Source organism: Semicossyphus pulcher, unplaced genomic scaffold (assembly GCF_022749685.1).
Source record: "Semicossyphus pulcher isolate SPU_LCO1_2020_fin unplaced genomic scaffold, fSemPul1.0.p SCAF_28, whole genome shotgun sequence".
NCBI classification, from domain to species: domain Eukaryota; kingdom Metazoa; phylum Chordata; class Actinopteri; order Labriformes; family Labridae; genus Semicossyphus; species Semicossyphus pulcher.
The window spans coordinates 6,754,075-6,771,747 of record NW_027211702.1 but is presented as its reverse complement, the minus strand read 5'-3'; the positions used below and the strand labels follow the sequence as shown (position 1 = coordinate 6,771,747).

The following is a 17,673-nucleotide window of genomic DNA, read 5'->3' as shown; positions in this document are numbered from 1 at the left end:
TGCTGCATTGATAACCATTGCCGTAAGTATTGGCGGTGCCCCCCGGGGGCCCATGCACTTAGGGGGGCTCATGACAAACGTCCACTACTTCCACTTTATCAAACACATCAGGTGAGAGGTAGTCAGCCGACCATGGCACAGAAATAAGGTGTAAAGATATAGAATTAACTTCACCAATAACCATCATCTTTAAATTAGGATCATTACTCCGCTTCAGCTGTCTTGGCCGACTTTTGAGCCACTTTGATAACGATCACCGTGTCTCTCCGTCTTTCATCCCCCTGGCTCTGTAGCTGTGATTGACGGCTGGCCTCAGTCATGAGGGGTACGCTCGCTTTACAGATAAGTGGTGCCGTCTAATGTTGTGAAATCGGCCTTTAAAAGTCTAGCCCCCGCATATAAGACGATCCCACTTTTTCAGAAGAGCGTGGGAAACAGATATGTAACACTGAACTGCTTCATTGTGTGTTTTTAATGGTGTTAGTTACCAGGTCAGAGATATCTGTTTGTTTGTAGTCAGTCTGCACTCCTTTTAAGACCTCTGTGGGTCACTCTAACTTGCTGTAAAAATCCTTGCATGTCACATATTCCTGTTTGATTCCTTTCTCTTCTTGTTGTTGAAGCACAGTATGTCTGCAGTCCTTGTTATCATGTGTGCTTACTGGTTGCGTGTAAGGAATCACAACACACGTTCAATCTCCTCTTTTATTGTAGATACTGTACATGCAACATGTCGTGTTACATCTGCACATCTGAACAGATCATCAGACACATGCAGGGCCTCAGTGCAGCGACTGGGTGCAGAGCTTTATATGTACATGTGAGGGCACATCAGACTGCGGGGCTCTTCAGAGCAGCATCCCTCATGCTGTGGTAAGCATCCTTACTCTGCTTAAACATCTTCAGCTCCAACTCGGTCTGCGTCCGCATCGTCTGAACACAGAAAAAAACAACAATATTTACATTGTTATATTATTATAGTTAAATATTTAGATGTTTTTTTAACCCAACATCTGTGTATCGTACCTCCAGGTCTCTGGTGATGGCGTGGTTCGGTCCGTGGGTGACCATGAGGATCCCGAAAGCCTTACAGATCAGGCCGTGACCCTCCTCTATCTGCCCCGCGTGCCAGTGAGTGACCCCAGCCTTCATGATGGCCATGCCCAGCTGAGCGTTGTTGGGGTGATACAACTTCCTGTTCAAGAGGAGCGGAGAAGTTAGAGTGCTGTTTTTTTTTTATTTTACTTATTTTTACATATGTTTGGGTCTGAATGAGAAATAGGAACAAAGAGTTTTGGAATGTCTCCAGAAGATTTCTTCATCCTTAAAACAGGCTGTTGTGGCTGCAGCATTACCCTTGCTCATTTAAAGGTCGTCCACTAAAAGTTCTTGTTGTTTCCACTGACAGGCTCAGATTGTTATTCTAAGTGTGTGACAACATGACAGAAAGGATCCCTACAGAGATAGACCTTTTTGTTACAGAGGAAGATGATTGTTTTAACCACAAACAGACGTTACATCGCTCTCTGCAGACACACCAGACTCCATTCAGAAAAACGTAAATTTTAACTTGCAGACTGGCCAGTTGCTGGTCTACCGCTGAATTGCTTTTTTTGTGTTAATGTGTCACTGTAGTGTTTAAAATTGTTTGTTCGGCTTAAACTCAATTATGTGTAACACACTATAACACAAACCAACTAACCGATTAAGGCAGCAGGAGACCAGAAACTCCGGTGTTAGGCAGGGTTAAAATGAGTGTTTTTTACAATGGAGTCTGGTGTGTCTGCAGAGAGCGATGTAACGTCTGTGTGTGGTTAAAACAATCATCTTCCTCTGTAACAAAAAGGTCTATCTCTGTAGGGATCCTTTCTGTCATGTTGTCACACACTTAGAATAACAATCTGAGCCTGTCAGTGGAAACAACAAGAACTTTTAGTGGACGACCTTTAATCCATGAAGGATTATGTTGCAGCCATTACAGCCTGTTTCACTGCTGCAGGATGAAGAAGATGTACTGTAACAATACCAAAACGTTTTGTATCTATCGTCAATTAGACTCCAAAATATGTTTAACAAGGACGAAGGTTTAAAAGTTCTTTATTTCCTGCTAATAAAGGAATCCATTCAAATATGTGCAGTTTTTACATTAAATAATTTTATTTTTAATTTTATTCTGATTTTGTGTCATTTATCAGGATATTTATGGTTATAACTGTAAAGCATGTAGTGGTCACTCACATGTATCCCTCCACCATCCTGCGGGCGTGGTCTGCCGCCTCAGAGAACTGCTGCTGGTACGAGAGCACCTCACTGCTCATGCTGAGCACACGCAGCTTATCCAGGTGAGTGTCGGCCAGGACGTCCTGCTGCTTCTCCAGACAGTCACGACACAACTTCATCACCTGAGACAGGAAAAGGAACGGCTCGTTAGAACGAACAGGTAAAACTTAAAATAACTCTGACAGCAGTGTTCTGTACCTGGTGGTAGTCCATGTCCACACGGGCCCTCTCGATCTTCTCCAGACTCTCTTTAGTGAAGGCAGTCACCTCCTTCACCTTATCAGCAGACGGCTGAGAGGAAACAGGAACATATAAACACGGTTATTATAATCAGAAATATTAAAAAAGAAATGCTCCCACGTGTCCCCACTCTGACCTTGCTGTCTGCTGTGGCCATCATCAGGTCGTCCTTCACGTGCTGGCTGCAGTGTTCACAGCTGCACTCGAAGTAGAAATGCTCCTTCAGCTTCTTCTGGCGGTCGGCCGACAGGTTCAGGAAGTCCACGTAGCTGACGGTCAGCTCCTGACCCTCGGCGACTTTCCCCATAGCTCGCAGCTCGATCCTGGGACAGAGAGGGGAGGAGGGGGGCTTTTTGTCTGGCATCAATTAAGCCCCTTTTTTGCACCATTATAATACAGATATTGATGCCTGAGCAGCTGAATACGTACCTCCTCTGAGAGTGGAGAGCAGAACTCAGAGCTGTCTGGCTGCAACACAAAGTGACAGCAGATTCATGTAAAAGTGTGCACGTGTTTTATTGGTCTTTTTTCAAACTAAAGCATCAACAAGCTCCACAAAAAGAGTCAGAATCTTTGGCACGTTCAATCTGAAAATGTGGTGCACCATTTTTCATCGGAAACAAGCGTTGAGGTACTTTTCTCTTTCTTTATAAACCTTCGTGTATTTAAAGGCAGTGAGCTGAGCTTGCTCAACAAAATACAAACAACAGGCTGATCAACCAGAATAACTTCCCTTTAAATCAATGTTTGTCTTTGCATGCAGCCTGACGCGTCTTCTTCTGATGGATTATCCGTGCATGCAGACAAAAGCTTGCCTTTTATGTCCTTATCAAAACGGCTGCCAACAAACTCCTGGACAGACACTTTTTTGTGTACCACAAGGTGAAAATAAAACGTTCCTATTTGCAATTGTTTGATTCTTTAATTTGCAGTTTCAGTTTTCACAAGTTAATGTAGTTTCAGGCTTTTTTACTTGACCAAAATAAAGTGTTCTCTGAATGTGCTGCATGTAGTTGCACAGAGCTCTGTCATTTAAAGAGACAGCTGTTTGGATACGTACTTGCCGTGGTTGAGGATGACGGTGCAGTTTGGCCCACAGTCGTGGTTGACCAGACAAAGATTTGGGAAAAGGCCAACACCGACGGCCTGCAGGCCTCTCTGATCACTCAGAGTGAATCCATTACACTTAATCTACAGAGACACGGAGGGGGGAGGGAGGAAGACCGGTTCAATATGCACTTTGCCAACATAATAATGCATAAAGACAGATCCCTACTTACGATGCCGAAGATGTGTGAGACTTCCTCGGCAGAGTGCTTCTTCCTGCTGTAGGACCAGTACTCCTGGAAGTTCTTCACGTCGGTCTGCAGCTGCTTCCGGTCCTCCTCAGTCAGGTCGGACACGTGGTCCTCCAGCTGGTCCACAGACACCAGCTGACTGTCCGACGCGATGCCCGTGTCTTTGTGAAGACGCCACAGCACCCGAGCAGCCAGACTGGACAGGAGACACAACGTATGTGTAGGAGAGAAACGTTAGCAAGCTAGTTTGTCCATCGCAGAATCCCATAATCGACCCATAATTCCTTGGCAACCTTGGAGACTGAAAAATTAAGCCATCACATAAGTGCCATAAACTGCAGTTCCTCTGGTGTCCACTCGAGGCTGTCTCCAGCAGTGAGTCAGTCCCCATAGAGCCCCATGTTAAACTTTACAGCAGAAATAAACATGTTTACAGCCTGGTACAAAAAACAGTTTGGGTCTCTATAGCTCATTTCTCTCTTCATGACAACTGTACGGGGAGAATCTTTATACAACTCACCTGTTTACATTTTATTAAGGCTTAAAGTGATGCAGCATTAGGGGCGTGGCCTCTTTGAGTGACAGCTGGGAGCTGCTAGTTGCCTGCTAGCTGTCACCTCAGCTAATTCAGTCACTGAATGTAACCTCTGGGCCGTGTTTGTGCTGTTGGAGCCGTTTGGACGTTGTTGCCGACTACGTAGCTCTTAAGTTCACAGGAAGACACGAACCTAATGGTGATTCTTTCTGGAGTGAGTCAGAACAGGACCCTCTGTATCTATGAGCCTTTTCCTTAGTAACAGATTAACCACAGGGTGACCGTTTGTCCTGCAGCTCCCTCTGTGTTTCTTACCGGACGCTCTCCCTCGGGGCCCTGACGTTCTTCCTGATGGCTCCACACTCCTGCTTGTGTTCGTCCCAGCACGCGGTCTGGCAGGTGCGGTCGCAGTAGTGGGCGAACTTACACTGAGCACAGCGGTGCAGGTTGGCCTGGCGCCGGAAACAGCTGTGGCACACCTGAGTGGCCAAACTGCAACAGACCAAACAGAGACACATTACCGCTGCAACTAACACCACTTTGACTGATGAAAAATCAATTCACTTGAATATCGCTAAATCATTTTTTGTGTGCGTCAACAATCTGTAAAGTACGAGTTTACACTTTAACTCGTCACACCTGACGTGCAGCAGGTGTAACAGCAGCTGTTAGAAACGTGAACTAGTCATTGGCGGACCGTGGGCGTCCTCTGCTTACTGATGTGTGTCCTTTGGACAGTCACACAGCCACCCCGGCAAACCCAACCCAAATGAGGACTTGCTACAGCAGCTAATTATTGAGTTTCCATGTTGTGAAGACGTATTTCTAATTCACTTAGCCTTGCCATCGCTGCATCTAAACTACAGTATTAACGTGTACCACTGTCACTCCGGGAGGCAGAGGAGAGGCTGAACACCTACCTAGCAAGAAACAGCAGAGGCTATCGCTAACAGCTGAGCTACATACGGTCACTAGCGGAACTGAAGAGCTTGTAAATGACTGTCTGATGAGCGATGAAGGAGAGAGCTGAGTGCTTGATCAGAAACACTGCAAGTTTCATTGTGCAGTGGATTAATGAGCTGCACTAATGAAAAGCTTATTTTGTTGCAGTGATGAAATAAGTTCTCCAGAAAAAAACATAATAGAGTGTATAAATACTCACTACAAGCGAAAGCCCTGCAATAAGATAAGATAAACCTTTATTAATCCCGAAGGAAGTTACAGTGCCACATAGCTCCAAAAAATACAGTAAAATACAAATAATATAAAATCAATAAAACCTTTAGCAAGAGTGAAAATGACAAGTTATTGTACTGTAAGAATCCTTTGATCCTTAAGGTAGCCTGTTCATCGTGCAGGACGGCCTATTTCAGAATAATATGTTTGATATCAGTTGATTATAATTAAAGCATTACTGCGTAGGCCTACACCGCTTTTTAAATGTGGAGCGGTTTTTAATTACTTTATATTTTTCTTTAAATTCAGTGGAGTAAAAGTTTAGATACATTATGAGTTCAGTACTAAAGTAAATGTCTTAGTTTATTTCTATCTCTGTTTATTATTGACATTATATCTAAGAAAGTTTTTATGGCCGGTAAAATGTTTTGTCTTACCCGCCAGTGGCAGGTAGACCAACAAGTTAATTTTGGACCCTGAAAACATCCAACCGTCATCCATACCACCTCTCCTGTTCAGGATCACAAGGGGGCTGGAGCCTATGCCAGCTGTCACTGGGTGAGAGGCGGGGTTACACCTGGACTGATCACCTGTCAATCACAGGGCTGACACACAGAGACTGCACACAGAAAGGTCCCCTATGTCTGAACCGATATTCAAACCAGGAACCTTCTAGCTGTGAGGTGACAGCGCTAACCACTGCACCTGGTATCAGTCTCAGTTTTAATACATGCAAAGATTTTATTTTTGACCATTAATGGTAAACTCTTATTAAACATCAGTAATACAAATACAGATGCGACTGTTCTTATTGCATATAAAGACAAAAACATTTTTCCCTCAGATGTTTTATGTTACATTCTTATGGTATCACAACAGATCCAAATAAATGTAATCGTAACCGTTATCAATGGAAATGTTTAGTTTACTGTGATTTATAACGGCTAAATATACAGAATAAACGGTTGCTAATAACAGTTCCAGACACATTTCTCCTTTTTCTTAGGTAAAGTTAGAAATTAGAATTTTTAAAGCAAAAAAATAATTTTTTAAATCATTTTCTGAGTCAAACTGTGGATTTCTTCAGCAAGACGTCCTTTAGTTATTGTCGTAACGTGCTCGTTTACTGTCAACTTGTCAGGGCTTGTTTTTGCTATAACAACCAGCTGACTGAACATTGTCCTCTGCTCGTTAAATATTAATAATTCATAAATTAAACACACACACATGCTCCGTAAATAAGTATTAAAATAGATTATTATAACAGCTCGTCAGTAAATTGGCATTTGCAAACATTACACAGAACTTTTCCATCCTCATTTTTCAGCTCGTTGGAGCCAACAACACACGGGAGCCTCTTAGCAGTGTGTGTGTGTGTGTGTGTGTGTGTGTGTGTGTGTGTGTGTGTGTGTGTGACTGTGTGTGTGTGTGTAAACAGTTTATTCAGCAGAGTCCAAAGGGACAGAGAACAGACCTGTGAACAGACAAACTAATGCTTCTGATGATTGTTGGAACTCAGCGAACTCTGTGCAGCTTTACACACACACACATGCACACACACACACACACACACACACACACACACACACACACACACGCACACACACACACACACACACACGCTGGGCAGATGCCTCTCTGTGCATGCCTGCTTGATACAAGCTCTCAGGAGGATCAAACACTAAGCTAGCAGATCAATGTCTGCCATTTAAACACACACAAACCAGGCTGCACTCCGTCTTAACACATACACGCATGTTGTCTCTGTGCTCTGCTTGTGCTGCAGAATGCAAAAACCAGCTTCACTGCATTATTTGATAGCTCCAGCTTTGAAAAAGAAATGAGGACACGTAAGACAGGCATCTAGCTCTGATATTACATAAGACAAACGGTCAAACTAGATAGGAGATTTTTTTCAGCCTACATCCCTGAAACAGGCTGTAATGGCTGCAACATAATTCTTGATGGGTCAAAGGTCGTCCACTAAAAGTTCTTGTTGTTTCCACTGACAGGCTCAGATTGTTATTCTAAGTGTGTGACAACATTACAGTCCAAACTCAACACGGACATGAGGCTTTCCGTTTGTATGTAACAAAAATCTGAAACAACCCAACACCAAACACACCTTTTTATTAAACAGAAGCTGCTCTGACATGTAGCATGAAGCATAAACAAGGTTAAAAAACAGAGGTATGACCAGTCTCTCCAGGAGCCCCACACCTCTGAGTCCATCCATCACTGACTCTGTTAAACTGATGTTTTTTAATGTTTATTTTAATGAAAGATTGACAGTGTCGGGATCCTTTGAAACTGAATCCAAAAGTACGTCATGCTCAAGTTCACATGACACCTCGACAGCTTTCTCACTGCTGGTGTCATGAGAATTTGGGCATCTAGAGATGAGGTCACACCCGAGATCAGACCTGCAGAGAGTCAGGTGAGAACAGCTCGTCCTCATACCTGTCCATCAAGTCTAAAGAAAACACAAAGACAGGATCTTTGTACCTGTCGAAGACGACGGCAGCGAAACTGGGCTCGGCAAAGACCACGTCTCCGGCGTTGAGCTCCTTGGTGGCCCTCAGGCCGCGACCTTTCTTCCCAGCGTCAAACAGCTCGGCGCTCTCCATGTTCCCCACAGTCATTGTCCCGGCCAAACAAAACACAGAGACAGAGCGAAGGGAGAGAGCGTCTGAGGGAGGGACAAGGGACTCAACAGGCTGCAGGAGAGATCCTCACAAACATCCAGGAGCACTCGCCCCGAGCCCTAAAGAGCTAAAAATAAACGCACCCCCTTTGGGGTTGTACCACCTCCCCAGGGTGGGACAGGGGGGGGGGGCAGAGGGAGGCAGAGGTAGAGGTGGCATGAGGGTGTCGTCCCTTGTTTGGGTTGGTTCCTCCTGGGGTATTTTGGTCTGGGGCAGCTGTGGCCGTCTGTCAGATGCACATGACAGGAAATGGAGACGCACTCTGCTGTATCTCTGATTTCTGCACAGTACAGTGAAGGTGGTCACTTTCACCCAGTCAGGCTGTAAAGCCTGTAAAGCAGCGAACTCAGCATGGACATATGATCACCATAAACAGTTTATAAAGAAAGCTTGTTAGCAAACTCATGTCTGTATATGGCAGAGACAGATTTGATCTGATTGAATCCAATGATCTTTCTTTGGCTCTGCTTTGGTCTCCACCTCTTCAGCTGCTCAGTTATCACCAGCATGTCCCTCACTTTCCTGGGCAGGCTGCTCTTTGGTGCTGAACAGGTCGTGTGAGGCGGGCCTAAGAAATGTAACCTTCTACAAACAAACACTGTGATCTGAGAAATGTCTTGTCCAGCGCTTGGTCGTACTAAAAGACACTTTTTGCTGTCGGCTGTGCGATCATTTAGTGAGTACATTTTGTTAACAGCCAAAATTAGCATCACAATTAACATCTCGTTAACCTTAAACTACAATTGCACCTTGCTAACCAAGCTAACACTAGTGTTAACTAATGACTTAAAGGTATAATCTCAAAGGTTTCCATGTAAATAAATGTCTGTTAAGTCTCTATCTATCACTGAATGATGTAACACATGGTGACTGAGCCTATGGCCCACTGATGAAAGCCTTTGCATGTGCAGTATACAGTATTATTATGGGCTGGGTGTCTGTGGCGGCGCCCAGTTAGTGACGCGTTTTCCATCAGCCAGCAGTGGTTGGTCTGCCAGAGAGGGTAGGCGGAGCTAAGCGGCTGCTTTTCCGCTCTCTGCAAGTGTTGCGAGTAAACAGTAATCTACTATGGCTGAACAAACAAAGAAAAGATGGATGACTACAGATACAACTTCAACAAGAAGTGAAAATCCAAAGAAGAAGAAACAAACTCGACGCTCAGATGAAGCAAACAGTCTGAAAAGGAAAGCGACCGTCAGCCAGGAAAATCAAGAGTTACAACCGGAGCCGACCGTGGACGACTGGTTAAATATGGAAGTGTCCTCCTGCAGTTACAGCTTATCACCATTAGAGGCGCCAATGAGAACAAAAGTGAAATCTTCAAGATTGAATCTTTCGGTGAGTTAGCTAACCCCTTTTTCCTCTCAAGCTCCACCCTCTTCTCCAGATATGGTCTCTTCTGACTCCACAAAATTTTGTAGTTTCACATCGTCATGAGTCACTCTGATTCTTTGGTGCAGGTCAAGATACTTTCTTATGTCAATACTGCTGGTGAGTTTGAGGATGAACCCCATGATTTTGGTGACCCCTGTTGACCCTTCTTATTGCCCCTCTATCATCTGAAGTCCGAAACATAAGGGAAAGATCATTATGTAATTTGGATTCTTTATTTATGCTCCCCAGACGATGAATCCAACACTCTGATAAGTTTTTCTGTAATTCAACTTTTTGATGACAGAATTTCAGCTGTAACCTGCCAAAATGTCGCCTCTGCATCAGAATTCAATCTGCAGATTAACGAGAACTTTTCTTTATGCATTCATGGTCCTCTTTTAATGGAGACGAGGCCGTTAGTTTGTGTCCATCATCAGGACACGCTTCACATTTTAGGCTCTAAGTATATGTAGTTCAAACACAGGGACATTTTTATTTGCATTTTTTATTATGAATTATTATTGATGTGCAAGAATCTAATGATTTATTACCATTAAACCTGATAATTGTAAACTGCTTTAACACGATGCATTATCATTAAATATCTATTTCAGTCGCTTTGATTGCAGCTGCTAAGAGAACAAATGAGGTATAAAAGTAATGACACACTGATTTGGTTCACAGCCCAGAACAAAAGCTAATAATTAATTATATATTCAGGAATGTTTCAACTAAACTTACTTCAAAAATAAAAAGTGGAACACGTCCACAGTTTTCTCTCACATATTAAAATGCCCAAGTTCAACATTAAACACATAAACAGGTATCACAGGTAAGGTACCTTCAAATTACAACATGAATTTATGAGACAGATTTACTGACGATGAATCAGAGCACAAAAAGACCTTCAGAAACAAATAACGGTAACTGGCCACATCAACAGATATTCAGACGATAACTGACGACGTGAAATCTTTCCTGATAGAGTTTGAATTCAAACAAAGGCACAGGTGAAAACTGTCCCGCTGACTCTACAGGTCGTAGACGTCAATGTGAGCCCCTGACGTGTACTCGTCCTCCAGCAGCAGCTTCATCAGTTTGCTGCAGGACTCCTCACAGGTGAGCAGCTTCCCCTCAGAGAACATGTCAGCAAAGGACTTCCTGAGGCTGGAGTCGCCTGTGACGGAGCGAGCCTCCTGCTGCATGGCTGTGTCCAGAGGTCCTGCATCAGCACAGAGAGACAGACGGGAGGAGAGACGACGAGATGATGTAAGGAACGGAACAAACACGTGTCTGCAAAGTAAGAAGGAGCCGAGAAGGGTGACTAAAGGTTATCGTCCTCATTAGCCCTGATTATGACACAGTTCAGACTATGAAGGAAAAAATAAAGTGCTGCACTGGGTCAAAAAGGTGGTGTGAATGATCTTCTCGTCAAAACTTAAAAACCAGATGCTCTTCAAGGATAGTAGATAGGATAAGAAACAAAGGAAATGACTTCCGCTGCGTCCACATGGATTCAGGCAGACGGCAAACCGGATAACTTTTTAGTGGACGAGAGCAGGGCGGTAACTGTAGTGAGGCCGGCAGAGATCCGTAGACGGCAAAATTGTTTTAACTTTCTGCCGTCCACCGCAACGGAATTTACAACCGGATGTGACGTAGCTCCCTATCACAACAAGAAAACATGGGCGATCCCTGCGTTCCACCCGAGTTGACCGCGTTCCAGTACAACTAGTTGAGAAAACCAAGTTGGACGCCTCCAGTAAAACAGTTGCTGTGTTTGCTCTCTTAGAATACAGACAGCTACAGAACAAATATGAGGTCCACATGTCCACAGACAGAAACAGGACGGCTGTGTGTACCACTGAGCCACTCAGACACAAATCAGACAGAAGGGATAATAAACGGTTAATACTACAGCCTTCATTTACTGCTGATGCACGGAGAGATGAGGTCGGGGTTGGTGAGCTTCCTCCGACTTTCCGAGTCGGAAATCCGACTTCAGGGGGCGCTCCAGTTGAAATTTCCAACTGGGAACTCGGAAATTTCGACTTCCGAGTACGAATGGAACGCACCATTATCATTTTTATATCACCAGATGCGTTTTTGTTTTTGTTGTCTCTTTGTTGACACAGATAAACAAGGGAATCACCGAGTGCCGTTCTGCCATCACTATGCATTCTGTAAAGTTCAAAAGGGAAATCTAACAATATTTGTTTTTTGTTTGCAATAGAATATAAATAATAATAATCAATAATTACATAGAATGATGGCACAAAATAAATGAATCGATTATAGTTTATTTGACATCACCATCTCATCATGCGTGTTTTGCTTTGCCGTCCTGCCGCTCCCTCGGAGAGTTTGACTTTTCCCACGCCTCCCAAAAGGTGTCCGTCTGCCGTGTGCATGAAACATGTGAACGCAGCTTTATCCATGATTTGATTTAATAAAAGTATGCATCAGAGTGCCTCGCATGTCTGTGGACTGCCTCTCCACACGCAGCCTCGTAGGAATAAATACAGACAGAATCCTTTTTATTTTAAACTGATAAATACATAAAATCATTTTTGTGTTAAAAAATGAATATGCCCATATTTTCACTGTAACTCTTTTTGGCTGATAGATGATGTTGCGATATGCACATTTTTTCTGCTTATGTATATTTATATAAACTATACAAGAAGCTAGTGCTGTTAAAATGAGCTGAAAATGATGTCCAATGATTCCTTGTTTAAAAACACAAGGTTTGAATTATTCAAATATCTATTTTTGCTCAGTATGTCCACGAGAGGGGATACCAATACAACGAGAGACTTATAACATACACATGCCTGATCAACATGGGCTTCCTGTTTGCAAAATAAACAGATAAAATAATGAGGTTACAGTAGAACAAACATTCAGCGCTCCGAGCGAGCTGTGCTGTGACAGGTAGGTTAAAAACATGTCTCTTAAAAAAGAATCAACATACCTGCTACCTGTCTGTTGTGCGAGAAGTGAGAATCTCTCTCTCTCTCTCTCCGGCTGGGCTGGGAGTTGAATTCTCCGCCATCATTACCACACGGCTGCTGTATTAACTTGTTTCAGCCCGACTGAAGTTAATTATTAATGTCTAAAGAAACGAGTGCATTCACATGAAAGCTTGCGAGACAGCCGCAGTTGTCCTGATTTTTTTCAAATAAAATATTCATTTTAATTACTGAATATCCATTTTTTATTACAATTCGGTTTTATATCTGAATTCAGAATATTCGTTGACAGCCCTACAACAAGCACAAAGTTCCTCACCTGGAGAGTAGTTGAGCACTCTGAGGTCGGGCTCCTCCTGTGCCAGCACCCTGAACACCATCTCTCGGGCCGCCTTCCCGCTGCAGTACAGCACCCAGGAGGAGAACGGCTGCAGGGCGCACAGCGAGGTGACGTTCACCACGGTCCGCTTCACGCCTGATCGCTGTGGAAACTTCTGCAGGACACCTGCGGTTAGGCAGAGGGAGGAGCTGACGTTGAAGGACAGGTACGAGTCCACCTCGGACATGTTGGTGAAGTCTTTGGTGAAGCGGGAAATGTCACCCAGGGAGGCTGCAACAAGAGGGAAGGAGGAGTCAGAGAGAGGGTCTTTATTCATCGAGGACAGGACCGATTTGAACCACATTCTCCGACAACTGCAGAAGGAATCTTTGTCGGGCCCTCGCTCTGTGTGTGTCAGTGGGCAACAAGATACCATAACTAATAACATACCAAACATACCGATGACTGTATAAAAAGATGGCCGACATGACAGCTGCCCAAAAGTGAGGCCAAACCCTCTCTGTCGCCCCCTGCTGACCGGCTGCAGTATAGCTCATAAAACCCGCCTCCTCCATGTTAACAGATGGGACATGAGTCAAACTATAAAATCTAAATACACGTCAAATACATTTTTCTCAAACATGGTTTCTGTGATTATAGTTAGTTCTTATCATGCTGAGTTATGTCACAGTGTTCTTTTTTCTGACAAGTTTACTTTTAATAAGTTATTTGATGCCATAAAAAGGGGGTGTGGCCTCATGATTGACAGCTCTGTGGACAAATGGGGCTCCTGCAGCGTTCTGTTCCCGAGTAGCAGAGTAGAGGAGGAACGGCGAGAGGAGACGTAACTAACACTAACACTACAGTCATTGAACTTTCCATCAGCGTGAATATCTGCTTCAGACCGACACAAGAAGCTGTTCTGCTGCAGACTGAGCCCACCTGAGGGCTCCAACACGCCAAGGACACCTGAGGGCTCCAACACGCCAAGGAGACCTGAGGGCTCCAACACGCCAAGGACACCTGAGGGCTCCAACACGCCAAGGAGACCTGAGGGCTCCAACACGCCAAGGACACCTGAGGGCTCCAACAAACCAAGGACACCTGAGGGCTCCAACACGCCAAGGACACCTGAGGGCTCCACTTTTGTACAGCGAGAGGAGGTTGAGACGGTCGTCCATCTTTATATACAGTCAATGGTACCAACTGATGGCCTGTTGGAGGGATTCACTTAAATCCTGTCCTGTTCGACCCTGCTCAGAGTTAAACATTGTTTAAATGATAAGGCAGAAACCTGAGTAAATAAGTCTCAAATCTATACAAAGTGTAGACGGCTATTTCATTACACAGTGGAAAACACACACTGACCTTCTGGTTTCTGGTGCTGCCTCAGATGTAGATCAGTAGTTAGGCAGTAAAGTGGTTAAGTAAACGTAGTGGAGGTCGTGTTAGGTTTTAACCCAGCAAAAACAACAATATAACTTGAATATGTTTGCTATGTTTACCTGCACTTTGATGAGGGAACACCTCAGTTTAATCGTATTGAAATTAAGATTGGTTGGCCGTTTAAATGTATTATAAAACTGTGTTAAACAGAGATATTAGAAATGTGTTACCTCTTGTTAATAGACAGGAATCAGCTTCTTGTTCATATAAAGTCATGTTAGTTGTTTAACATAATTCCATCACAAAGAGGCTCGAATGTGAGCAGGGTTTGTTTCAAAATGTCGGTGTGGTAATAGAGATTAAAAAGCATTTAGAAACATTATGATCAACTGATTTTGGGTTGATTGTGATTATTTTGTATTTTTTGATGGTAAAGTAACGACAGATTCCTGCTTCAACACTTAAATGTTTGGTTTATAAAACTAATAAACTAAACTACGATAATCAAATAAATGTTCATGTTTTCTGGTTCAGACTAATTGTTTCTGTTGCTTCATGTCTTGTAACCAACATTTTTTCCGTCCTGCCAGCGAACCCACACGTGCCGACCACATGATGAGGCTGCTTAACACCACTGCAGCAGAACACGAGTTTGACTCCCTCAGACCAGAGCCTTTGTTTGGTGTGCTTTTTTAAATTTCTTTGATTATTGGGATTCAGTTTGACCCGATAAGTATAACTACATAACTTAATCATGACACGGGATCTTTAATACCTGCACCTTGGTGTGCAAAAACAAAATCAAAAACAATGCAACATCTGTGATTTGTTTGTTGTCCTCCACATCAGAGTCTCTCCTCGTGCTGCATTCAGAAATGTTTTTGCTCTTGACAGAAAAATCTGCTCTGGAAATGTATCGCATAAGAAAAAACAAAGATCAATATTAAACTTCTGTTTTCTTCACAAAACTTCTTAAGCTGTTTCCACTTACACTTTTTCTTTGCATGAACAATAACATTCGACACAGTTAGTTGCCGATTAATTTTTTTGTCGATAATTAGTTGGTTATGTCATCATCCTTTTTTCTTTTTTCATGCTGTGCAGACAAAACATTGTTTCCGGAAAGAGTCCTGCTCCCTGCAGGACATCAGAAAGAATGCAGGCTTAAGGCACTTTAAATTAAGTTTACCTATGAAGCAGAGGCTACGTGCACTTCTTATACACGACGATTATCCAGAAAAAGGCAAAAACTTAAACGCAAAATTAAATGTATTTTCCTGATCAGCCTTGCAGCATGTAGTTTAGATAAATCCTGTGAACAATTTGCTCAATGTTCCAATCTTATAATGGTATGGTTATAGAATATAGATGTTAATTTAATACAAAAGAAATGTTTGGTTTAGTTTAAAAAGCTCAAATGCAAAAGAAAGAAACGCAAGTGTTGCAACCTTCCCCGGTCTCCCCTACTTTGTTATAAGCCATCTGCTGGTTTGTTTTCCAGCTTTAAACTGATTTTAAACATGTTCTGCCATGTTTTCTCCTCTGACTGCTTCACTTGCTCAACAGGTTTTTTCCTACCTGCGTTGTTGACCAGTATAATGTGCTCTATATCCTCAGAAAAAGCCTCTGCAGACGCTTTCACGACGCTCTCCGGTCCTTCCTTCTGACTCAGATCGGCCACCACACACACCACCTTCAGCCCGGCTCTGCCTGCCTCTGACCCGGCCAGCTCCAACTGCAGAGCCCGCAGATCCTCACCGGAGCGGGCTGCGAGGACGAACACCGAGCCCGGCTTCACCAACCGGGACAACTGCACGGCTACAGCCCGGCCGAAGCCTCTGGAGGCGCCGGTGATAATGCAGAGCGCTCGGCCCAGGGCTGCGGTGCTCTCAGCGGACGACATGGAGCAGAGCAGGGGAACTGGGACAGGCCGAGACAAACTGGGACAAGAGAGGAAAGGATGGGGCGAAGGTTCGGATCAATGCACAGTGGCTCTCTCTCTTCTTCATGGATCTTAGCTCCGGTGTGAATCCATGCGGAGCCCTGTCGCCATCTCCCGGTTTCCCACTAATCCACACACATAGACTATCTGCAGAACATAGCCTACTGTAGATTTTCCCGAATCTACAGTATAAAATAGCCTATGATTAACCCATCGCATGTTTTTAGCATTTGAATTTAATACCTCATCAAGAAATGCTAAATTATATTTCTTTGGGGAAATATTGGTTGAATTAATGCAACAGGGTCATAACAGTTTATTCTTAGCTATCTTACCGAAATTGTAATTGAACAGTTAATTAAATTAATACGAAATGGAGAATTAAAGTAAGTTAAATTGTGTAAATTAATTAAGTAAATAAATCACGAAATAATTCATTTTGGATTCATTTGACGCTAGTTCATTATGTATTTTGAGCTGTAAAAATATCAATATCAATATCCACAATAAACAACAACAATAAAATAAATGTTAAAATGTCAGATGTTTTTTGATGTATTCCTTATATCTGGTTCTAATACTAAAAGATTTTTTACTGTACTCTGAAAATTTCCCCTAAACTCTGGAAATGCAGACTTTACCCTTTAAGCTTGCCTCAAACATTTCACACATCATTTTCCAATGATCTCAGATGTTGTTTTGCAGCCCTGAACAGTCGTCTGAATCAGAACCAGAATCAGAGGAAATCTAAAATACTTCATCTGAACCGAGTTAGAAAATGCCTAGTCATTGTCAGAAGTTAGCATACACATACAACGTTAGCTGAGATGCCCCAATTTGCTCTCAAAGCAAAGAATGCAATGCTAAATGCTAACTCTGTAGTGTTAGCTCGTGCTACTAATACCCAACTAAGCTCCCTCCACCAACACTCGCACACTGAAAAGATCTCATACAACCACAGACACATACTATTGACGCTGGGTGTAAACAACTGGGTGTAAACGTCACTGTTCGTATGATTGGTTCAGGGTAGCTAGTAGCTGAATATTAGATGCTAACCATGGCCAATCCAGGCTCATTTTGCCGCATCAGTACGTATTGACCTGTTTTTTTTTCTTTCTTTGTTTAGCTCCCGTATGCTCCTATTCTGTGTGTTGCATTCAAAACACAGAGACTGGGTGTGTGAGACACGTGTGTGTTTAAGTAGCTTTTTAGGGCATTTACTTTTGTGATGTTTGTTATTCAAAATATGTCAAGAAAAAGATGAAGACAAAAAGCTGCAAACTGTCCGTGAAAAACTAAGGAAATAATATTTTTTTCTCCAGCGTTTTATTTACCCACTGATGTGAATCAACCCCTGACGTTTCAGATCAAATGGAAAAACAGTCACCAAGGCTTTTTTCTGTTTATTTCTTTGAAGGTATAATAAACAAAAATTAACCGTTT

At 43.1% G+C, this 17,673-nt stretch overlaps 2 protein-coding genes across 2 annotated transcripts; both read right to left on the bottom strand.

Moving 5' to 3' along the window:
* Positions 1-703: 703 nt before the first annotated feature.
* On the bottom strand, positions 704-8,281 carry smyd1a (SET and MYND domain containing 1a). Its single transcript, XM_069677292.1, has 10 exons — positions 8,035-8,281; positions 4,669-4,845; positions 3,801-4,014; positions 3,581-3,711; positions 2,950-2,988; positions 2,657-2,843; positions 2,479-2,571; positions 2,239-2,402; positions 1,027-1,195; positions 704-933 (listed from the first exon to the last, which is right to left on the bottom strand). The coding sequence occupies exons 1-10, from the start codon at positions 8,169-8,171 to the stop codon at positions 832-834; spliced, it is 1,413 nt and encodes a 470-aa protein (XP_069533393.1). The 5' UTR covers positions 8,172-8,281; the 3' UTR covers positions 704-831.
* Positions 8,282-10,136: 1,855 nt separating this feature from the next.
* Positions 10,137-16,339, bottom strand: spra (sepiapterin reductase a). Its single transcript, XM_069677163.1, has 3 exons — positions 15,864-16,339; positions 12,900-13,190; positions 10,137-10,830 (listed from the first exon to the last, which is right to left on the bottom strand). The coding sequence occupies exons 1-3, from the start codon at positions 16,186-16,188 to the stop codon at positions 10,640-10,642; spliced, it is 807 nt and encodes a 268-aa protein (XP_069533264.1). The 5' UTR covers positions 16,189-16,339; the 3' UTR covers positions 10,137-10,639.
* Positions 16,340-17,673: the final 1,334 nt, after the last annotated feature.

Coding starts and splice junctions, on each gene's coding strand:
- spra (XM_069677163.1), bottom strand. CDS start 16,188: ATGTCGTCCGCTGAGAGCACCGCAGCCCTGGGCCGAGCGCTCTGCATT. Junction 13,191..15,863: donor TATACTGGTCAACAACGCAG/GTAGGAAAAAAC, acceptor CTCTTGTTGCAG/CCTCCCTGGGTGACATTTCC. Junction 10,831..12,899: donor AGTGCTCAACTACTCTCCAG/GTGAGGAACTTT, acceptor GTGCTGATGCAG/GACCTCTGGACACAGCCATG.
- smyd1a (XM_069677292.1), bottom strand. CDS start 8,171: ATGACTGTGGGGAACATGGAGAGCGCCGAGCTGTTTGACGCTGGGAAG. Junction 3,712..3,800: donor TCTCACACATCTTCGGCATC/GTAAGTAGGGAT, acceptor GTGTCTCTGTAG/ATTAAGTGTAATGGATTCAC. Junction 934..1,026: donor CCATCACCAGAGACCTGGAG/GTACGATACACA, acceptor TTCTGTGTTCAG/ACGATGCGGACGCAGACCGA.